Source organism: Micromys minutus (assembly GCF_963924665.1).
Source record: "Micromys minutus genome assembly, chromosome: 23".
Classification (NCBI taxonomy): Eukaryota; Metazoa; Chordata; class Mammalia; order Rodentia; family Muridae; genus Micromys; species Micromys minutus.
The window spans coordinates 29380766-29405736 of NC_137958.1; the positions used below are offsets into that span (position 1 = coordinate 29380766).

At 44.1% G+C, this 24971-nt stretch overlaps 1 protein-coding gene across 1 annotated transcript in view; it reads right to left on the bottom strand.

The window, feature by feature from the left end:
- Positions 1-24971, bottom strand: part of CDK6 (cyclin dependent kinase 6) — a gene marked incomplete at both ends in the record, with an annotated part of 167544 nt that overhangs the window by 4164 nt on the left and 138409 nt on the right. The window contains one exon of the mRNA XM_080936408.1: positions 1389-1439. Within this exon, the coding sequence (XP_080792534.1) occupies positions 1389-1439 (51 nt within the window). The remainder of the gene's footprint in view (positions 1-1388; positions 1440-24971) is intronic.

A 24971-nucleotide genomic window follows, 5' to 3' on the forward strand; every position in this document is an offset into this window, starting at 1 on the left:
CCGGGTCCCTCTTGAAGATCACATGCGTACAAGACACGTTCCACAGTCTCAGAGAAAAATACAAGCCCAGTGGTTAGTGACAGAATCTTGCCATGCACGGGCCGGGTAACAAAAGAGGTCGGTGGAGAAAGTGTCCACTCTATAGGACCATCAGTAGATGAGGTACTGGTGACTTCCCAGGACCTGGGAAGTGCGCAGTGCAGACCGGACCAGACCAAAACAACAATAACAAAAGAAACTACCTCCCCAAAACACAAATCCAAGCCAGGGAATGTTCCTCCAGTTTTGAAGCACTGGGAGCACATTCCAGTTCGTGAAAGAACCTCAGCTTTGGGGTGAATTCAGGTTTGAAGCAGTCACATTTAAACAGGCAGTTCTGTAGGGGCACTGTGTGGATGGCGGTAGAGGAAAAGAGTCCAATCGATTTTAAATTCCATAAGAAAGCACTTGAGATTGGGACGGATAAACGTGTTAGCGGCGGTGTTTTTTAGCCAGCAAGCCCGTCTCTTTCCATTTTACCGCTCTTGGGGTGGGACTTGGCAAAACAAACAAAACAAAAAAAAACAAAACAAAACAAAATAAGCACACATTCAGAAAGGATGCCATACAGCATGCCTTCTGAGAAGAAAGGCCCTGCTTACAGTCTAGTGACATGAAAACATGCACATTTCACATGCACAAACATGCAGGTACGAAGGAGGCTGGCAAATCACTGGAGAGCAAACAACCGGAAGCAACACGTGAGCCCGAGAACAGACTGTGTGGAGAAGCTGGAGGCCCTTCCATCGCCCAGGCAAACAGGTTAAAGAAGAAAGGGGTCAGGGCAGCTTAACTAAGAGCTGGTGCAGAAAACTCACTCTAGGGCTCTTCGTGTGTCCTCACGAAGTTACTCAGCCGCAGACTAAGATGAGAACCTACTTCTCATTCCCTAGTTTGGTGTTCTGGGGGGTGGGGTGGGGTGTGACTGGCCAAGGAATGCAAAGCAAGACCAGCAGGAAAGATCAGGAATTCTCAATGGGAACAGGATGTGTATTTGGACAGGCTGGGGTCCTAAGCCACCAAGTGTCCTGTCTCTTAAATTTGATGTGACCACAAGCAGACAACACATCTGCACCACGGAGCGGGTGCTCAGAGCTCAGCCATGCCTGGAGAAGCAGCAGAGACCCACCCTGGCAACACGAAAGCATTCAGGGCACAGGATCGAGGCTACGCGTCATGACCGGGCCCCCGTGTGACACAGCTCTTCTACCTTGTCCCCACTAGTCACACAACTTGTTAGACTGTCTGCAGCTGCAGCTTGGAGCAGGAAAGATAGGAGAGAAAAAAGAACATCAGAGGAAAGTCACTGCACATGTTTCATGTGATGGGCGATCGTAAGTAATACTTACTCCAAGATTTTCCCGAGTTGATCCACGTCCGAACTTCCACGGAAAAGAGGCCTGCAAGAATAAAGAGAACGTCTTCAAACCGGGCTGTTTCCAAAATTTACATTTCAATGATCTTCCATTAGCACTGGTCAGCAGAAAGCAGAATGCTCTTTACAGATGATGGGAGGAAGGCGTGTGATCATCCCAGTCCGGTCAAGGGAGGCTTTCCATACTTCTGTCACAGCAGGGCTTCTCCTGTTTGCTCCACTGTGTTTGGTTTGCAGTGACAGAGCTAACACTCTGTCTGTAGGCCCAGCTTTCAGAGAGCAGTAAGGTGGAGCCCTTCTCGATCTGAGTTTCCTACTAAAGGTGTGTGGGAGTCCTGAGGCTACCCTCAGCGTGCCTTTCACTCCCAGGGTACTTCCTCTCTCTTATCCGTCCTGGATCCTGGGGAACGAGACTTGCCGCTTCTTTCCCTAAGTACTATAGTTGGTAACCGGCACGTGTTCGGAGGCAGTTGTGCCCTCCCCTGAACTCAAAGCCTTCCTTATCTACAGCAACCGTTTCACTGGCAAGGAAATAAGCTCCCTTTGTGACATTTCTGGTGTTTTCCCAAGTAGACCAAATACTCCTTTGAGGGTGGGGGATACCTGTAGGTTTCTCCATAAGTCTTGCCCAAAATGGCACACGGCTGTTGTTGTTGTTGTTATTATTATTATTACTTCACATCTGTAGTACGCACATATATCTTTCTCAACTCTTTTGTTTGGTGAATGACATAAACAGCTCTTTTCCCCCCTTTTAATTTTTGTATCAGAGCCTCTCTCCAAAGCCCACTCTTGCCTCGAGTTCATTATGTAGACTCAAGGTAACCTCAAATGCGTCATCCTCCTGCCTCAGATTCCCTAGTGCCAAACCACTACAACTGGCTTTGTTAATATCAATCTCCTTAAAATATTTGTGATTATCACCACGAATTATATTTCATGTTCTACTATATATTAAATGATATAAAGGGTATATGTGTTGATGGCAACAAACCTCACATGTAAGAAGCGTGGACTCCATCACTGAGACTGCGGCTGCCTCTCCGGATCTCAAAATATAGTGAAGTACGAAGTGAAGGTACGCTCCTAAGCCTGAGCTGAGCATCATGGTTATGTCGGAACATGGATTTTCATTACACGTGTTCTCTTAGCTCAGCTCTCGGCAGCTAAGCCACGGGGAGAAGCTGCATGGGGCCCTGGGACGGGTACTTGAGAGTCCTGGCATTTGAAGATGGTGCTGTGGGATCCTGTAATCAGGCTGCTCTGGACGTCTATGAATCTTTGCATTCTTGTTCTACTTCAACAGGAAACAAAGTAACCCAGCAGCTAACACTCATGGCGTTCACCTGCAGCTGCTAAGGACTGAAGGCTTGAATGTGGGTGTCAAGCAGCCCTGGGAAGAGGTGGAGGGAATGGGACCGGTGCTCTAAGAGAAGGAAAGGTGGGTCCCCTTGTGTCTGCCGTGTGAGTAAGCAGCAAGAAGCAGGCCACCTTCACCGGACATGGGACCTGCTGGCATCTTCACCATATGCTCCTAAGCCTTAAGCACAGTAAAGTCCTGTTGTTTATAAAATACTACCCAGTCTAAGGCTAGCATTACAATTATCCAACAGACTAAGAAAATAATCCTTTTGGATCCTTAAGTCACTCCCTTTAGACCCAATCTTTTCTTCATATTTAATTTTTACTGTTCCAAAGTACCGAGTACATATTTTTTAAAAGAAACAATTTTTCTTTCTTTTCACCCAAGTGTTTGCTTAGTATCTGAGCAAATCACGAAATTATGAAGGCAAAGTCTCAATGACATTATGAGGAGTAGGAATACATACTTGACTTCCCCCACAGTTTAGTAAACACGTGTTTTGAATGCCAGGGGTCTCAGGTCAACTAGGTTCATACACAGAGAGGAAGGAGTACCAGCGACCTTGGTGAGCTGATTCTGTATCAGCTGCATCACCTCTAATGGACATGGGTGGCCATAGCAGCTGGTGAGAAATTACTTTTGAGTACTACAGTGAAATTTAATGTAATACTCTGCCCACAGCTATTGAGAAGAGAGCAAATGGGCTATCCTGAATGGATGTTTCTCCGGCGCAAGGGCCTAAAGCCTATGTACCTCTTGTTCTGGGGTGTGTCTTGTCTATTTAGGCAGCTAGAATAGAATCTCATAAGCCAGGAAAGAGGCACAGAAACAATGGCATGGACTCCTCTTGGTTTGGGAAGATGGGTCAGGTGAGAGCCCACTTCCTGCTTTATAAAATGGCAAGTCTGCCTTCTTGCTTCCTTTGAGACCCAGTGTAAAGAGAAGACACCTCTCTGGCCTGTCTTGGCTGAGCATTACTATGTGTGAAGGATACACCTCCTAATCTAATGGCCTGTCCTGAGGGTTAAGATGGCTTCAATATACAGGTTTGGGGGAGAGCAGAGGAGCACTGGTCATGGAAACCCAGCCCCCTGAGTTTTTGACTCTCTTTTATCCTAGCAACGTTTTTTATGACATCGTAGGAAAAAAAATGCCCATTTTTACCACTGGCTGTTCCAGCAGGGGGCATACAGGCCCAATATTCTTCTATGATGTTATCTCTACGTATTGGCTGGATTTGGTCTACGGGATGAACTGTGCTCTGCTATCTTAGAATTAGCCCTTGCTTTCTTTAGTGACAAGGGCAACAATCAGGGCCTCAGGGACAGCTCCTGTTCTGTGAACACTCAGGATGATGTCCTTTGTGGAGTCTGAAATCTCTCTGATGCAGCAATTAAGGTTACCAGAATTAATGAGAGTCATTGCTTTGGAGAAATCTGGTGCATAACGTGACCCTGAACTCTGTCATTTGGCTTTGCAGCAGATGTGGGTTGGCTTGAGTTACACAGAGCCACTGAGCTGCGACAGTGTGCCGTGAACATAGTCAACAGACAGTGAAAACAGGCACATGTTGGAGGGAAGAGGCTAAGCTAATTATAAACGTGATGGAAATGTTAGAAAATCTAGTTTCTAGAAGAGAATTCTGAAGCAGTCCGTGTGAGCTGGTTTAAGTCTACAGGAGGCTATCTATGCACAAGAGGAGAATGGTGGATAATGAGAACAAATGCCTGTGTCATGCTTGAATCTTGGTGTTCAGAAGTGGGGCATGGAGAGAGGAGCTTCAGGACCTCAGGTTATAGCCTCTCTTTGATGGGCTTAGGTTTAACAAGATCTCAGAGGCCAGTCTGTGTATTCTGAAGAGACAAAAAGGGATGCATGCTGACTATAGTCACTGAATAATTGTTCCTGAACTCAGCACCTGCTACCAGGCCTTCCACAATCCCCTGTGCTATCTCTGTATCCAGCCTCAAGGAACAGAGACTTTAGAACATGTTTTTTGTTTATTTGGGGGGGTGTTTAATGTTGCCCCCTAGGTGACATTTTATAATTGTGGAAATGGATCAGCTGACTGACAGAGATGGGGGTGGAGGGGAGCGTGGGAGCCAGGAGAAATAAGCTGCCTTGGCTGGACCTTTATTACTGACAAAGCCCTGAGCTGGGAGGAAGGCAGCCGAGGGCTGAAGGAACAAATTGATAGGACAGAGAGATGTCAAGGGGGCAAGACAGAGACAAACCAGATGAGGCCCATATACCTCAAACTCTCATACCACAGGGCCTGACAAAGCCTATGTCTCAGAATTCCAGAGGAACCTGAGCGGTCCTACATGACGAAGGACAGACAGGGATGCTTGATGGTGCCCAGTGGGACAAAGGCACACAAGAGAAAAAAAACTGCTGTAACTTTTTTCCCAAAAGAAAGGGACCAGAGAGCAAACCCTTTTTACCTCTTTTTCCATCTATCCTCTGGATCACAGACCTACTAATTCTTTTAAATAAATTATTTTTAGATAAAACCAGCAACAGAGATAACCTATTGAAAGAAGCAAGTCTGAAGGCTACTTTTTAAAATTGCAAAAGACACTTCTGTACAGACATTTTTCGCCCCCAGTTTGGTAATGCAATACAAAAATAGCTACCTCCTAAGATTAACATATAAGGAAAAGATCATCTTTTTATTACCTAGGACATTAACAAAGATGGTGAGTTTCATACATTATGTTATTATCATTACAAACTGTGATCACTTTAGACGACTTTCCAGTTGCTGGACACATCTTGATATGGCAGCACCATGCCCTTGGCTAAAGACACCTGCTGGCTCCTCACGAAGTCCGTCCCAGTCTTCAGCCTGCCTTTCCCATCACCCAGCAAAAGAGACTTCTCTTGGTTTATAAGACTCATCTATGCTCTCCTCTTTCCTCTCTTTCCTACCTCCCTTCCTTTTTACCCCCTAAAAACCTGGTTTAAAAACTAATTCAACCTGCAAGTAAAAACTGTAAGCAATCTTACAGATAAGCACAGTGGAAGCTAACCTCGAGAGCTTTGTCTGTCTTTCAAAGGCTTACATTTATTTTCACACTGTAGCCTGTACTCTAAGATACATCCCTAAACACTTAGACTGAACCAGCTAGCTGAGCCTCAAGCTGGTCTTTTGATTAGATTCAAGTCAGCTGACAGGTGGGCCCTCTTCACTTCAGCACTGTGCTCGCTTTTTCCTCCATACTGCAGGAGAAGGGCTCTCTGCAAATTACTGTGCACTTGCAAAGCTCAAAAGAACAATTATGCCCTAAAACTCACTCAGTTATAGTGGTTTTATCCTTTCAGCTTGTTACAACTGCCTTAATACATCCCTCCAATTATCTATATGGAGACACAAAGCCACTCACCGCCATCAATGTAACATGGAGGCACCCACTACCCCCAGACCCCAGCACGGCCCTTTGCAAACTCTTTAAGTCATGGCTTGATGTGAGGACCCTTCTTTACTCACTGCTCAATTTGTGCACACAAAACAGGACCAAGCGTTACTCTTTTCGATCGCATACATAAACAAGCTGCTGAAACCACCCTCGCCATCGCTCACCAAAAGGGACCACAGCTGTTTTATGAATGCTAACATAAGTAAAACTAAATAATACACAAGAAATTCTGCTGTAACTGTGTTACCCCCAGCCCTGTGCATATGTGGTTATATGTGTATAATCTATCTCATATTCATTTCCTGAGATGACTGCAGCTTGTTTTCCAGTTTTGACTGTATGTTTGCAAATACGTATGTGTACACACATACACATACAGATAGATACATACTTATTACTTTCTTCATAATAATGTACAGATGTGAAAATCCTTAGAGCAAGACTTGACAATCAATAAGTGCTCAGTAAACACAGAAAGAAATACATATTTAATAAAACAATAAATGCCACATACTGATACACTGAAATGTGTAACAAAGGTAGGGGTGACTACAGAAAACAGAGCCGATGGGTTTGCTACGCATGTCCGAGGACAGGAGTGCAAAAGCGCAGGACCCATGAAGAGCCAGGTCCAGTGGTGTGCGAATGTGTTCCAGTGGTGAAATGGGGAACAGAGAAGGAGACTTCCCTAAAATTTGTGAGCAGCAGCGGAGAGCACAAAGACCAAGTCTCACAGGACAAACACTTAAGATGCCCTCTGACCTACACACGTACTCACCCCTCCCATGATCATTTGCACAGATTCTTTCATTTATAGGCACTATTTTAAACTCTCACATGAACTAGGACTTTGTCATGTCACATGTTGAAACCAATATTTGTATGTGTGTGGATAATGCCTGAAAATTGAATACCATTCATTTTAATGACTCTTATGAATAATACGTTTAGCCTAGTTTCCAGTATTTTTTATGTTAGATATTTCATTTTATACATCATAACAGTTAATGTGAGGATAAAACTGTTTTAAAAACTGTATCAATTTATTTAGGAAGCGTGAACACGAGCTTCACAGTGCATGTGTGGAGGTCAGAGGTCAGTATTTAGGAGATGGCTCTGCCCTTCCATTGTCCAGGTGCTGGGGACCAAACTAAAGTTGTCAGATTTGCAAACAAGCATCTTTAGTCACTAAGCCATCTTTGACGGCCTTGAAATCCTTTATATATAAATAAAATGTATTTTTTCATATAAGCTAAGCATTCTTTCCTACTATAGGAGAGTATGACAAAATCGAATGGCAAAATTGTGTTCCTTTTAAAGTACAGTATAGTAAGTTGGCTGTCTGTTCAATGCCACCTATGGTACCACCAAACCAAGCACGCCTTCTTTGGTGTTTATAGGCAAGAATTTTCCCCTCTTAAAATCTTCTCAACATGTCTTTCTTTTTGTTGATATCTATCTGTCTGTCTGTTGACGGCATCCATCCATCCGTCTGTCCATTTACCTACCTACACACACATACTTTTTGGTGGTGCTGGGAATTAAACTCAAAGTCTCACAAGTGCTAGGCAAGCAATCTACCACTGTGTTATGTCCCCAGACTAATGTTTAAAGGATGTTTGCTGAGTGGAGAAAAGGCTGGTATGGACTGTTCTGGAAACACCCAACTCAACCATTTCTCTCCAAATGACTTTAGGAAAGTCCCTTGGCTTGTTTTATTCTTAGCTGACTCATCTGTGAATAGAGATATAACACCTACTTCATACAAACTACTAAGAGATACTTTATCATCTACTACAATGCCCAGCTTCTAAACAGATGTAGAAGTGGTCAGCACACACACACACACACACACACACACACACACACACACACACACTCTGAGAGAGAGAGAGAGAGAGAGAGAGAGAGAGAGAGAGAGAGAGAGAAAGACAGAGACAGAGACAGAGAAAGACAGAGAGACACACACAAAGAGAGGGACAGAGACATCTATAAATAAAGTCACACAGACACATACTCCCTCTTGCTCCTGGTCAATATTCTATTGGATGATAAAGTGCTTCAGATGGTGAATACGCATGGGAAGAGGCTGGGTGTGGCGGCCATCCCAGTAACTCCAGCATTCCAGGCCAGGCCTGGCCATGTAAGTTAGACCTTGTTTCAAGAGCTGAAGATCAGCCAAGAAAGAAAAAAAACTTACACATTTCTACATATTGAGCTCTCATATCATATGTAAGACTAGCAGTCCTTTATCTGGGTTACTAGATATTTATTACATATTAATGATCTTATAACTAATCAAAGAAAAAGAGAATTTTATCAGGGAGGAATGCTGATTTTTCTAAAGGGAGCTCATTATTCTGAACTGGAAAAATCATCTCCTCTCCTGTACACAGTTTTACCAAAAACTCCAATTTGCACACATTAAGGCTGCTATCAGCAAGTTCTTCAGGGTTCAATTACCAAGGGCCAACTGTCAGATTAATGTCTTTTAAACAAACAACTAAAAAGAACGTACAGATACAGAACCTCAGTGAACAGTGGGGTGTTTCCTAGTACATGAGTGTACACTGACGTGCCTGTTACAGAAAGGAAATGATTCATGCATAAAGGAGATGAAAGATTTCATTTATAAATATTTTCATTGTACCAACAAGGCACGGAAGCCAGGGGGTCACCTTACAGAGCAGCTCTGTAACCTGAATTTGAACTGAGGTGACACTGCAGCAGGTACCTTCCCTTGGTGGGCAGGATTTTCTAGGTCCATAGAGTGACCTTTCAAAGAATATTACCTTACTATTTTATACTTGTTCAACAGTCTCTTCTAGAGTTATTAACTAAGGGAACAAACTTATCACTTTATAATTACCAGCTATCAAGTCAATAGATTCAACATAAAAGTCAGTAATTGATTTGCTTTATAAATACTAATTGAGTGATCACACATTTAGCACATTAGGCTAACTGGCAGTTACACATAAAACCCTTGCCATAAAAATGCACAGCCCTTAATATCATAGAGCATTATGTGTGTTCTTTATATATAAAGCATTTAGAGGGACTGAAGATGTGGTTCAGTGGTATGTGCTGTTCTTGCAGGACTTGGGTTTGGTTCTCAATATATATTATTAGGTGTTCACAACTGCCTGTAAACTCTAGTTCCAGAGAATCTGATGCCCTTATTAAACATCTATAATTTTCTGTACACACATGGTGCACATATAAACACACACACACACACACACTCATAAATAAAAGTAAATAAAACAATAGTACTTAGAATCCAAATAAGTGGTTTGAACTGTACTGTTAATTTATAATACAACAAATTTGTTAGAATGTAAACATCTATCTATGAACACACATGTCTACCACAAGAATCTCTGCTCCCACTGGAAAGAAGATAAAGAAATGGGTGGTTACTTGGATAAGTTTATCTCATGCTACTGATGAAGCCCTACACTTAGTGCAGTCATTTAATATTTACCAAATATGCGGAAGCGACCGGATCAGCCCGCTTTTCCAGATGGAAGTTCACTTACCTGAGGGCAAGGCTTAGGGAGTGGACAGGATGCGCTTGTGACTTCAACTGTGAAATAGGAATGGCTTAGAGAGATTCATTTGGCCATGGTTTGCCAGGCGGGAATGAGACTAGGCCAAGACTGTCAGGTCAGTGCACAGGAGAGATGAGAAGGGCCTAAGTGGGTAGGATGAGGCAGTGTGCACAGATGGGAGATGCTTGATGTAAGATGATCTGAAGAAAAACTGAACCTGTCTTGGGAGTAGCCGCAGGGTTGCATGCTTGCAGTGTTTTCAAAACCACACAAAATGACAAAGGGTGTGTGTGTGTGTGTGTGTGTGTGTTTAATGAGTATGTGGTACCTCTTCTTAGGGTCAGAAGAGGGCATAGTTTCCAATGGAGCAGGCGTTACAGTTGGCTGCAAGCCACCGGCTGAGAGTGCTGGGAACCAAACTCAGGTCCTTAGCCAGAGCCGTCTTTGTTCTTGACCACGAAACCATCTCTCTAGCCACCAGGAGGATTAACTTTAGATACATCTTCTATAATTAAAATGTACCAAGTGCTTTATTAAAGTTGAAGGAAGTATTGTGAAAAAGAAGACGTAGGTACTATCAGGTGTACACCCCACAGACCTGAAAGCACGTCTGTATGGAGATTTGCGCATGGGTGGCCATTGCACATCATTTCTAATAAGCGAAAGTAGCAACGATGTAAGTGTTCGTCATTTGCTGACTACAGAGAACAAACAGCCCTACGATGGAGCATCGTTTAGGCACAGAAAGGATGAAGCACACACAGGCGGGTAACCTATGAAACTATTATGTTGGGTAAAGGCATCCAGTCACTAGAGAGCAGATAGAGTTACATATGCACAGATCTCCAGAACCATAAGCTACAGGTGTAGCTGTCTAGAACTGGGCTTCACTGGGCGGCCACTATAGGATAAGTACAGTATCTATGTGTCTGAAAAGTTTATATGCTTAAATCCTACCTTCAAAGTGATGGTCAGAAAGTAAGGCCTTTGGTCGTGAGCTGGACCATGGTTGGTGCTGGCTGGTGTTCCTAGAGTAGTCCTTCAAGGACCCCCACCATGTTGACTGTGAAATATGCTGAGAAGGTGGTTCAGAGGAAGTGGCCCTCAGCAGACATGGGATCTTCTGTATCTATCTTGTACTTCCCCAACCCTCCACCCAACTATAAGAAATGAGTTCTGTGTTTATAACCCAATTCCTTACACCTGTTATAGTCGCTTTAGCGGCCAGAGACAGACTATGAACGGGTACTTTCTCTCTGGGTGATGGAAATGTACTGAAATTAAGCGTGGGGATGGTTGAACACCCCAGCTGCCCCACTAAACACTATTGAGATGAGACAGTTTATACTAGTGGAATGTTTAATGTAATGTGTAACCCCAACCAGTTAAAATAAATAATTAAGAAATTAATATTTCTAAGCAAATATTACAGATTTAGGGTAGAAAACTACCTTTGGCCCAAATACAAGAAAAACGTAAGCATATGGAAGTGAACTAGTAAGACACACATATTTTACCACAATCGAAGCTCTCACCCTCTGACACAAGTCCATAATAATAATAATAATAACAACAACAACAACAACAACAACAACAACAATGTGGTAAATCTCTACCATTGGAAATACCATCCATTCAGGATTAAATAATAGAATAAACCCCTGCCTCAAGAAAGACACTTCTGCTCCCTGTCAAACACTATACTCTCTATTCCTGTGCCTGTCCATCTGTATTACTTGTTGACTCTGGTTTTTACACCCACCCATCAGCAAACCTTAGGTCTAGCTTTTACAGGCACCTGTGTCTACAGCATTTAACATACAGGATGGTGGCTGCTCATCCCCTTAAGACTTCCCTCTCTCTCCCATCAACTGCCGTTCCTTGTTTCGAACTCTGCTATCTTGGTTTTTCAAGTTCACAAGAACAAGTGTGAACATGAGCACTTGTGTAAACATGTAAATGCCAATGGAGACGACACAGAGAAACTTAAATTGGTTTATTATGCCTGAGCGAGGCACTGGAGAACATCAATCTGCCTGGAAACAATGAGTATTTACAAACTGGGGCTCACCCCAGTTACTATCCTAACTCAGAATTTTTGCCAAAGTCACCAGACATGCAGCAGGAAGGGATGCAGGATGGAACTGTGCCTTGGTGCTGGGCTCACACAGGCATGCAGGATGGAACTGTGCCTTGGTGCTGGGCTCACACAGGCAGGCAGGCAGGATGGGGTGTTTGGAAGACAAAAGGAAAGAAACTTGAAGTTGAAAAAGATACAGCAAAGGCACAATAAAGACTAAAGGGTTAGAGACAGGGTGGAGGACAGAGGCATCTGAGGCAAAGCAGTTCAGAAGGGAAGAAAGCCTCCTAAGAAAAAGAATGGAAGAAGGCCGAGATTGGGACATACTCCAGGAGGGAGCGAGGTGCCACTCACAGGGAGGCGTGTGCTGGAATCTCTGTACTTAGAAACACTGTGAGTTTGGGAATGGCCATAAAAATAAATGGCTGAATGAAACTTTTTCTTGGTACCAGATGTGGGTAATTTATTGTTCTGCAAAGGGCTCGCATTTCCCAGAGTATGAGTAAGATGCTGATGGGGTGAAGATGAACAGGGCACACACAAGGAAGCGGGGGTGTCCATCCTGTTATTTTTAACTAAAAGTTGAGAATCAAAATTAAGCCAGAGATCACTAAACCACATGATCTTTTTTATGCCATGCAAAACCCTAACTAAAATTAGTCTATCTACTGAGACAACTATCCATACACACACACACATACACACACGCACACACACACACAGAGATAGGTAGGCCAAGTGATTGTTAAGAGAAATCATCATTGGCAATGATTCTCATGGGCTTTCTACGCACAGAAGCCCAGGACTCAGCTTAACTGAGCCAAGACCCCTGACTGCACCCAAATATGTGAAGGAGGTTGTCTCCCTCCAACTGGTTTCAGAGGAAGACACATGTATATCTGTCCAATGGGGACATACTAGTCTATGTTACTGTATGGGGACGGAAATAGAGCTTGAGAAACCATCTCTTGGTTTGGAGATGTGGCTTAGAGGCTTGCTGCCAATTCTTACAATCCAAGTTCGATCCCTAGGTCCTACATGGTGGAAGGAGAGCTACTTTTGGGAATTCCCAAAAGTTGTCCTCTGACCTACATATACATGCCATGGAAATGTGTTCATGCACCCATACAATTAAATAAAAATAACAAACCACTTCTTTTTCCTAATCTTTGAATCCAGGGGACTCATTCTTCAACATAGTATGTTTTTTATTTGTTTTTGCTTTTGCCACAGCTTGCCCCAGGAATTCGGCTGTGGGCGTCATCATTGTATTCAAAACACGGTCAACCCTTTGCAAAAACTGCATATGTCATTTTTCGGAGTGACAATAATTGTGAATATAATTACTAGACATTTCTGAATAATTGTGAAAATAATTGCTAGACATTTCTGAAATGAAAGAGTTTGATAGTTGGAGTGGCTTATTATTATTATTATTATTATTATTATTATTATTATTATTATTATCATTAGCATCAGCCAGAGTAGCACCCATGACCTGAAAGTTGCAGCAAACACGGTTAAAGCGCTTGCTATAAATATTGTGTGCAACGTCAGACCAATTTTCTCATTTTGTCTCTTAAACTTAGAATCTACTTAGTATAAAAATATGGCCCTTGAGAGTCAGGAATGTTGTTTCTTGGTCTCTGAGAACTGCAGAATTAGTACCGTGCCCAACCAATAAAGCATACAAGTACTAACAGATCAAACTGAAGTGACCCGAGAGCCAGTTTACATTTTTTCCTTCTTTTCAATTTTTAAAAAGGTCATCATGTGCATTGGTGTTTTGCATACATGTATGTCTGTGTGGGCGTGTTGGATCCCCTGGAACTGGAGTCACAGACAACTCTAAGCTGCCACGTAGGTGCTGGGGCCTCTGTAAGAACAAACAGTGTTTGCTCTTAACCTCTGAGCCATCTCTCTAGCCCAGCTGAAGTCTTCAGAAGACTTGTTTACTAAATCTGTATTTTCAATGATGGGCGGCTACGGCAGAGATCATTCTCAAGCCGTCCTGTATTTTGCCTGGGTAGGACCTCAACCCTGGAGATGTAGTGTTTGGCTTGAAAACCCGAGGCAAGAAGCTGGTTCCAGTTATGACAAAGGAGTGACTGAATGCTTGCAGCAGCCTCCGAGAAGACAGAAATCAAGTTTCCAGAGATTATCCCTTTTCTGCCACTCCCTTAGGATCTGTACTGTATGATGAGGAACTTATTTCCCTTCTCCTTTGCCAGTGTGAAGACAGCTGGTATCCTGTGTGCACACAATACTCTTCTCTAACTCATTTTGGACGGGGGCCCAATACTGGGTGATAACTCAACAATTCAAGTTCAGGAAACAAAGCCCACGGCATTCCTCAGAAATCTCACAGACTATCTAGATGAAACAGGCCCGTCTGAATGCCCACCCCACTTCAGTAATATCGAAAGAATGTGGTTTTTCATGGGTGGACACACTGGGTATGTGACAGATGCAAATTCAGATACGAAGAAAACACAACTACATGAGTCAGACTCTGTACCGTGCTTCCCCAGATCTTCCTTCAGCAGGGGTCAAACAAAGGAACGCTGGCGTTTGACAACCGCCTTGAGTCATCGGAGGAAGTTCCTAACGCTCGGATGTGCTTGTTGAAATAACGCTGGTGAACAAAGCCAGGCTCCCCCCACTGCCCCCATCTCTGTGAGCCAGTGAGAGGCTTTCATTTTAGGAAATGGAAGTGTCACTGTGAACAAACTGTCCCGAGGTATTTATAGTGGAGTGTGTCATTTTCTTAAACTGCCTTTGAACCGAAGGAAAATGGATCTGAAGATCTGAATTTCTTCCACTCTTTTGTGCCATCGGAACAGAACTGTGCTGATAAACTCAGACAACTCCGTTACACTTACTTAGTGCCCCCCACCCCCAACCTGGAGAAAGGGCCTCTCACTCCTGGACCGCACCCAGAAAGCCCAGGAGATCCTCAGGGGCTCCAGTTCTGCACTAGGACTACAGGAGTGTGCTGTCATATCCAGTATTTTTTAATGTGGATGCTGGGGGCTCAAACTTGAGTCCTCAAGCTTTGTGTCACTAACACATCACTGACCCCAGAGCTTTAAATTTTAACCAAGTATTATTTTGAGCGTGAGAGTGTTCGTGTGCAGGAGCCTGTGCTGTTTGCACATAGGAAACAATGGACACCCGAGAGCTGTAGTTTACAGGCATCTGCAGGATGCGAGGTTTGCTCCTGGTGCCGAGATCTTACCTCCGACCCACCCGATTTCTATTTAGTGAAATACATCAACACTTTGGCCTTTGACTTTCTACTATTTTTAAAGGCCATTTCCATTGTAGCCTCTGAAATATCACCTAGGTTTCTTTATCCTCTGGTGGTTTCACTTCACCTGTCGATTCTTGCAGACAGCTGTCATTTGTTTTGCAAAGATCAGTGAGAATCTGATTAGATTACTATTTGTCTTGTAACACGCTGACTGGCTGCTTTGCTTCATTTGCTGAACAAGCCTTTCTACCTGGACGGATTTGTCTGTGGTGAATGATACCTTCCTATAGCCTGGGGTCTGCACTCAGGGCTTTCCAGTCTGTCCCATTAGTGTCTGGTAATTTTTTGGAGCCACATCAGGGCTGCGAAACACAATGTTCTGTGCTTGGTAGCAGACATCTCCTTTCATACAATAACCAGCCCCCTCTCCCCCACCAAGACCATTTCCTTTGGTGAGTTCCACCAATTTAATTCTCCCAAATACACTTTAGCAAATACGACTGGAATTCTGAAATCAGAGCTTAAGAAAAAAAAATCTATAAATGAATTTGCAAATATTTTATATCCTTGCAACATTCAATTTCATTTAGGAAAATGGCATGCATTTCTCATATCCAAATAATCCTTACATTTATGTAAATTTTTACATAACTGAATTAAGTTCCACTGTTTTCTTGATGAAGTTTCACATATGGATTTACATTCATCTTTACTTCGCATTTTTATGCCAGGACTGAGACAGCACAATTATCAACAACCCCGGAAACTTAACCGCTGTTCTGCCTGGGTCCTCCTGGATCCTGGGATTCAGGATGTTTTACACGTAAGAAGTGGAGTAGGGAAAAGGGACCCTTGAGGACCTAATAAGCAGACTCTGTTTTATATTCATGGTGAGGAGACTCTGACCCCCCCTCCCCCCAGGAAGGCTCTAAAGGTTAAAAACCATGCAGCCAAAACGAGGTAGTAAAACAGAACTAGGACTCAGCTCCCATGGTGATGATTCATTGCATTGGCTCGTCCTTGGGAAATCACCTACTAAGCGGAATTTAGCAGTGAAGGTGTTATTTTTGGTGCATGATTTATAGTCACCCACCCACCCCCTGGGAATTAAGTGTAGCTTTTAAAAACACATGGAATTGGTAAGATCGGAAGACCAGCTTTTGCCAGGTGGAAGCGCTGGCTCTTGAGGGGGACACGATTCTGTTCACTGCTCAGACTTCAGGACCACAGAAGCGCTGAATCATACGTAACGGAAAGGAAAGCTGTATAAGCCAAGAGACAGATGACCCAGGCTCCTAACACTGGCTCTGTGACTGATTAACAAAGCACCAAGGGCAGGCAGGCACTTAACCTCTGTTCATCTGTAAAAACCCGGTGTCTCAGCTTCTGGTCATGCTGTGACGCAGACCAGAGGACTATAAAATTAATAAACCACGTGAAGAGAGTAGTTAGCACTGTGGAAGGGCAGAAAAGCCCTTCTGCCTGGTGGAAGCAACATTGTCAAGCAGGTAGCAAATGTAATAAATTCTCATTCCCTCCAAGACCTCTCATTTCCTGTTAATCTCACACCACCCTCTCCCTTCCCCCAATTTCACTTCCCCCAATTCTGCAAGGAAGATTTAATACTGTTCTTTGTTCCTTTCCCTGGACCAAATCTCTCTAGGTTTAATTTACCCATGGTGCTCTGCTGTGCTGTTTACAAAATTCACCAGAGAACTCTAAAGTTGCTGCAAGCGTGTTCCCTGTTCTGTGCCTAAAGAAAACAGGTTTACTTGAACATGATCGTCTCCTTATATTGATGGACATACTGAGGACCCAAGAGATTACATGACTAACCGAAGGTCTGACATTATGGTCATCTTTTAAATCTCTTCAGAGAACATTTTGTTAAGTGCTGAATTTTGTTTTGGATGCCGACAATATAACTATAAACAAAACACAGTCATTTCTGAACATATTTGTAGATTTTTGTTAGCAGAGGTGAAAATTTTAATTCCATGTTTGCTAATCAGTGGTAGAATTTCCTTCTCAATTTGCAACAGTGCCACTGAGCCCAGGTAGTCTGGCCTGGGAGAATGGGATGCAAACCATGAGTTATGTGTTATGGGCAGGGGTTGGGAGGAGATGGATCAGCAGTTAGAGTACCTGCTGCATACACTTGAGAATAGGAGTTGAGATCTTCAGAAACTACTTAAACGTAGGAGTGGCAGCCTATAGGCTCGGAGGGTGGGGACAGAGAAGCCGCAGAGCTAGCGAGGTCATGAACCTTAGAAAAGAACCTACTACTCCCACTTGCTACACTGGAATGATTTCTTCCCACATTCTCAATCTTATCCTTACACCCACAGGTCAACAAATGTAACTGCCTCAAAGGCTCTCTTCACAGCGGGTGGAGACCATCATGGTAACTACAATTGGACACAGGCAGAGGTCAGTGGATCATGTGGAACCCAGCGCCAGGGCATACATACAGCTCCACCACGACTCCGAACCTGTGGCTCAGGAACACGGAGCAGAAGGAGGGAAATGTTTTAGGAGCCAGAATACCAAGAACCCTGCACTGAAGCAGCTTCTCCTGGAAACAGATGCATAAAGAAGGCCAGAAGTTCAGTAGTATCAATACTAATATGGAAGGGGGAGAGTTTCACAGGATCCTACCCACCAAACGGAAAACCACTGGTAACCAATGGCTGCTGGGAAAAAATTGCCTCTCCCAGGGAAGAAGCTCCTTATTGGCTGTCCAGTGAGTGCATCAGCCTTGGGACCATAAACATGCAAACGACAAAAGCGGATTTATAATATAGATAGTATAAATACATATATATGTTGTCATACATACAAACTAGATAGGCACACGCGTACGTTGTATGTGAATATAGTAATGCCTCGAGAGCAGGGATGTATGGGAGGGACTGGAGGGAAAAAGGGGGAAGTGATGTAATTCTACTTCCATTAGAAACATATTTTTTTAAAAAAAGTGTTGTTACCTAAGAAGACATAAAGCACATCACCACCAAGTGTTAGTTACTAAGAATTTATTGCAGGAAAGGGTTGTTTTACATGTATTATATCAACTAATTCTCCAACACACCCTGCTGGTTAAACATGATTCCTAATGTAGCGACAGGAACTGACATTTTAAGTTAAACAAACAAAAAAAAAAAAAAAAAAAAAAAAAAATCAAAGGTCAGACTGTAAAACCATATTTAATAAATAGCCAGTGTGTTATCCAGTGGTGTATATACAGGCTGATTATGTATTTTCTCAAAATATATCAAGACCCCAGATAAGTTTTCTTTTTTTGAGATAGGGTTTCACATATCCCCGGCTGGCCCCAAACTTGCTAGTAGCTGAAGGTAACCATGAACGCCTAATTTTCCTGCCTCTAGCCAAGTGCTGGGGTTACAGGGTGTATGATGTCCATCTTGCCTGAAGAGAAATTTAAAGAGTTACAAGTTTGTATTATGTCCCTTCATCTCAGCTAATTAATTAGAACCCCCTAAAGAGTGTTTAGCAGGTTATAAATAAGGTTTTTAATCATATGCCAGTAGACCCTGTATACATTGCATATTAACGGGCACTTTAGATTATATGGCTTTTATGTGTTGAAAGTTTCCAAAAGTATCTTTTCTGCTTGTGGTTGAGTGCCATTAGATGCTCTTCTTTATTAATCTGCCAGAATGTAGCAAAAGCAAACTAACTACCAGTCATCCTTTGTCACAGGGCGTCAATACGATTTTTTTTGTGTTAATGATTTATTGTGAAAGGTGACCCTGGCACCAGAGAGCAGCAAGACCTCTGTCAGGGAGGAAGCCGCAGGCTGACACTGAACACTGTTGTACATGACAGCCCAGTCCCACAGCTGAACGCTCCCCAGTCTCCTTCTTACAGACCCCTTATTTGAGGTAAGCCTTCTGGTCACCTCTGATGATTCCTGTGGGAATTCTTCCAACATCCAGATAGAAGGGTGCTTCAGACCAGATGTGGTGTGGGCCTCACTGAGCCTGCCCTGACCACCAGCAGGACAACACCCAGGCTGGGCAGGAACCCCCTCCTGCTCTATGACTGGCTGCAGCCTGCAAGCACCATGCTAACTCTGAATGTCAAGTCCTTTTGATCGATTCAGGGGTTCTGTGACTGCCCCAAAGTAACCTCCCTGACACACTAAATTGTAACAGATGTGTCCCCAAAATGAAATGTGTTTTCCTTGCTAGTACCTAAATGTCTTTTGCTGTTGAGTTAACCAGCCACCGGTGCCAATGGTACAAGTAAATGCTGCACTTTGGTGCCAATGGTACCACGAACTTTGGTTTCTAAGCAGATCCATCATTTCACTGAAGTGAGGATGCGGTTAACCGAGTGCAATTCAGGCCCTGATTTTAGAAGTAATGAGGATGCAGGGAAACTGAACATCTTGCAACACTGACAGAAAGGCTAGTGAAAGCACTACTTTCCTGCTGCCGGCAGATGGAATGCGTTGGGAGTACTGTTCAAACCGCCCTCAGGGTTATTCTGGACTTTACAGACCCAGCTAACTTCCCGGTGCTCTGAAGACAGATGACCCAGGGGATTGCCTCCCTGGGACTCTGAAACCCTTCATTCTTTGGTACACCCTAACGGAGAGATGCCAGTCTGGAACCTTCTGAAGAAAGACACAACCATTACAATAGGCATTTCTTCACTAAAAGGCAGCAGTGTTATTGGAACCTCTCTAGAGAATTCGGCGTGAAGGTTGACGTACAGATACACCCGACTTCCAGGTAACCTGGTGGCTGGGCTCCCGGATACTCCCATGTTTTAGTGGTCTCTGGGGAATGTTAAGAAACTGACAACAGTCTCCAAAGCCAGTTACAGCTTTCCCCGAAGAACAACTTTCTGGCTCAGATTATAGTGGACATAACAGTTTGGTGCTCACGGGCTTCCTGTTCTTACTGGAAAACTGAAGTCACTGCCCAAGGCACCCTCACCATGGTTTTTAGCCTCCTGAGCATATCAAGCTGTCTAGGCTTGGGCTTCTTCAGTCTCCATGGTCTTCCCCTTTTCTGTAATTTCTTCTTGCTGTCTTGCTCTCATGGGAAGTGACAGTTACTGGGTTCTTTCTTTTATCAACGGTTTCCTTTACCACAGACTATTCCTCCCACTGGAAGCCTGGTGAGACTGGAAGCTGGAAATCAAACCACAAGCGAATAGCCTGGCACTTCCTTTAACAGTCATTTCCAACCACAGATTAATACTGTTGCTGGATTTGACTAACGGCTCTTAATCAGCCCAACTGTCTTCACTTGAGAACATTCAAGCCAGCTCAAGACGGGCAACGTAAGCAAATCCAAGGCACGGTATGGCTTTACCAGCTGCTCCTCTCCTCCCTCAAAGGTGCTGCCCCCCCCAAATAGCCTGAGACTCCTTCTCTCCTCTGTACCGGAAAGCAAATGGATCAGGAAATTAAGCACCCCCCTCACTTTCTCACCTGGCTGGAGGCTTTACTGCAGCTGGTCAGGGTTGCCATGGGCACCAGCTGGCATGAAAATGGGCACACAGCTTCACTGTCCAAGAAATGTGTGTATCTCCTGAACCAAGCCCTGCCTACCCTGTCAGCACTGATGAGAGGATAAGGGTCCAAAGGGAAGAAGGAAGCTTGAGGCTTAACGGAGGGGCTGATTCTCCCCCACAGCAAACAGCCACGTTTTTCCATTTTGCCATGAGTCTTTAGTTTATAGACTGAAGTCCTAGGGCAGTGCACAGGACTCTTTGTTTTTGTTTTTAAATAGATACAAAGTTGATACAGGCTGGCTCAACCAAATTCAGGTTCTATCACACTAGAACCTTTTACAAAATAAGAACCTAACTCCCTGCTCCGCCCAGGCTGGAGAGTGGCTTCGGGAAACTGTTAACGCCATCTCTGGGTCCTGCCAGAATCTCATCACTACACTGAAGAACTTGGTCCCATCCCACCCCCACCACCAACCTTGTGCCTTTCTTTCCTTCTCCCTTCCCTTCCCCTCCCTTGTCAGGACTCCAGCATTTTCCTCACTTCAGCCTTCTTCTTCACGGCTGCCGAGGAGCTTACCACCAACGCCCCTGCTGTTATTTTTCTGATTGATTACTACCGATTGATGTGTGTGAAATACAAGTAAATGCCTTGAACGTGTGATGCTGTGTATTCATTATGTCTTCAAAGGAAGAATAAAGTGAATATTTTCCCAGAGGGCAGTAGGTTTCAGATATGGACATGCTTTTGAGGACGGGGAGATGGCTAAGTTTATAAGTGACTGTTGCACAAGCAAAAAGACCCGAGTTCAGGTCCCAGCACCACTGCAAAAAGACCCGAGAATGCTGTGTTGAGCATCTGAAGTTCTAGCCCTGGGAAGGTGTGGGCAGGAAGGTCCTGAAAGTTCATTGGCCAGCCAGTCTTTTGAAATAAGTGACCTCCAGTTCCACTGATAGTCCTTGGCTCTGACCTCCACGTATGCTCACATGCACAAAGCCTTAGGATCACACATTTATTCACTAACTCCAGGGAAATCACAAGAAGGCAGAAAACCCTGGCTACCAAACCGTGCCTCTCGGCCTCCCTTAAAGAGTTCTGGCAAATTTCATTTTGACAGATATTTTACCTACACGCATAACAAGCAGTCAAGAATATTTAAGTACCAATCAGATCGTGATTTGTTTTTATAAAAGAGAAGCAGATTACAGGTATTTCGGGAGCTAAAGTGTTACAATGCCTGAGAAACAGTTGAAAAATACCCATCGTACAACAACCAACGACCATCTTTTGGCCAATGGTTTATGTTCATTCTTCCTTTTTTCTTATCACAAAAGAACTCTCATAAAAGACCTGCTCTGCGAGGTGCACGCCTCTCGACTTCCATCACATTTCGCTGACTAGACTCAGCACTGACTTACAATAATAATCAAATGTCCAATGCCGTCATTTCTTCTACTCTAATACTGAGACTTCTCTTATCCCCACTTCTTTACATCAGTATAGACGGTTTAATATAATTACATACTTCGATATCCTAAATACCACAGAGTAGTGTACTTACCCCTCCAAGTTAATACCTTTGGCACTTGCAAAATTTTGTTTTTACTTTCTGGTACAAAGGAGAACACTCTAGGCTTACATTGTACTCTTTGCCCGAATTTTTAAAATGTTCTAGGATAACCACATTGTCACTGTCAAATGAGGGTATACAACGAATATAATTAGAGTCAACCTAAGGTTGGAGAGATGGCTCAGTCCTTAACAGTGCACGCTGTTCACAGCACCCATGGCTCACGGACGCTGTAAGTCCGGCTCTGAGGGGACCAGATGCCTCTGACCTGTGTAGACATCAGTATTTAAGTACATATACCCTTACACGCATAATCAAAAGTAAATCTTACAAAAAATAATGTATGTAATATACACATTATGAGGCTACTTTTAAAAGTTGTCCTGTATCCCACATTGCCCTCAAACAAGCTATTTAGCTGAGGACGACAATGAACTTGTGATCCTATTGCTCCTGTCCCTGCCCTCCGAGTGCGAAGATTACAGGCCTGTGATAATAACCTGAGGTTATTATTAGTTTTTAAATGCAGCTTTCTGGCTCAGCATGCTTCAGAAATATTAGCTGTCTTACAAATCAGTTTGGAAGGCAGTGTCTAGTGATGCTAACCAGACAACCATTGCTCTTTTCTTGACACCGCTGTAGGCATGAAACAGTTCTAGCACATTCTGTGCTTGTTGGTCTCACAGACATACATCTGTCTGCTCCCCTCAGGAAGGTTGCAGAGGATGACAGGGAGATAGTCATTTCTACCACTCTCGGAGTTTCTTCTTGCTGACTGTTTGGAGTTCCCCTACTAGCGAGTGTGAAGCATTTCTTCCTGTGGCTCAGAACAAGAGTGGGGATTACGCTCTCAATGCTATGAAGTACAATGACAACAGGGCCACAGAGGCAGAAGCCCCCAACGCCTCGCCTGGGTGTCAGTGGGCCTCTGCCCCAAACAGTCCCGCCGGGTTTCTGAGACTCATTAGATGGATTTTCTGTAGCTCATCTGTGTACTCAGTGCTTTGCCAGGTTCTAGGCTTGGCTCTGGCCTTTGCAGAAGCTGTGGTGAGGCAGAGGGGCAGGAACAGAAAGAACCCCAGGGTGACTAGGCATGACTTCATTACTGAGTCACCCGGCTGCACTGTTTAGTGCACTGTGGCCCACGTTTAAGTCTGATCGATACCTAGGCCCGAGGTACCATCTAGAATCTCAGTGCTGCAGGGCCCAAGGCTTTTTGACGTTGAATTTCTTCTCATGCATGACATTATCACTGATGATGCTATCCTGCTCTGGATGGTGCTGTAACAACATAATTATTCATACTGAGTATATACAATACAACCCAGAACAGAAAGCTGAGCGCTGTATGAGACAGGTCTTATTTAACCACAGAAAACCTCAGGTGTGGGATCTATACCCGAGCATTCTTATTTCATACCTGAAACTGAGGCTGAGGTAGGGTTGGTAATGAGTCACTCGGCTAGGAAGTGACAAGACACTGAACAGGAGGCTGCTAAGCTGGCTCACACCGCTGTCTCACTGGCCTGTGCTCTCCAGATCACGCTGGGTGGCTGCCGGTGGACATGTTCCAGTCACGTTCCTCATCACAGTGAGCAACCTGGAGGGAGATTTGCCTTGGCGCCTGGTTTCAGGGAAGATGGTCCACTACGGTGATGAGGAAGGCAGACAGGATCGGCTGTGTCTGCTACTTCTCACATCCCTGTGGATCGGCACAGTGCTCGGCAGAAAGCCGGCCACCTTAGCCTCAACGAGTGACTTCTATTAGCTAGGCCACGGTCCCGTGACCCCTCAGAACAGGTGGACCAAGTGAGAACCAAATGATCAAACACACAGGGCTGCAGGGGACAGTTCACACTGAGGCCACAACGAAGACTCGGCCTGAACAGGAAGACTCTGCCTTTCTCAAGGAGAAACCAACAAGTCAAACACCATCAACAAGCACAGTTTAAAGGCCGGTGGCTCTTACTAGTTGGTTATCACAGGATAAGGGGAAGCCAGCCGTGTCGGTCACAGGATACTCAGCAGTTTATTTGCTCAATGGTACCCTGCAGGCCAGGATGTGCTTAGTCTATGGTGCTGACCTAAGGAAAGCCAGAATGGGAAGACCATTATGATGCTTGTCCTGCCACGCTTACAGGGTAGGGTAAATGAAAGTCAGTTACTGGGCTGGAGAGATGGCTCAGCGGTTAAGAGCACGGACTGCTCTTCCAGAGGTCCCGAGTTCAAATCCCAGCAACCATGTGGTGGGTCATAACCATCTATGATGGTGTGTCTGAAGAAAGCAACAGTGTGCTCATACAAAATAAATACATAAATCTTTTAAAAATGCCAGTTATTAAAGGAATGATAAACGTAACGAAGGAAACTCTGATGGAGTAACACAGCAGTCCACAGTGACCTTTAACCCAAAAGGTCGAAGCGGGAGACAGCATGCTGAGGGGGCCTCTTCCCTTTTGTCCTACAAGAACAGCTTGGGCTCCATGTGTTTTAGAATGGGTGCTTCCTTCCCTTTACTCTGTATAAAACATCATAAATATAAGTGAGGTTTTCACTCTTAAGGCTTGGACTTTCCCGTTCATTGTTTTTAAGTACGGGGGTGGGGGGGCAGTTCAGAATCAGGGATAAGAAAGAAAGCATTGTGCTCTCCGCAGAGTTCGTCCAAGTGGGATACTGGCTTCTTCCCTGTGGAATTGCCCTGTCAGCTTTAGGAAAGACGACGAAAGATAAGCTTGGTCCAGAGGGTCCTCAAGAGGCCAAGGCCAAGCTTGGTCCCCAGCAGCTATTGAGTAAAAGCAAAATGAACACAAAACCAAACACACAGGGAAGT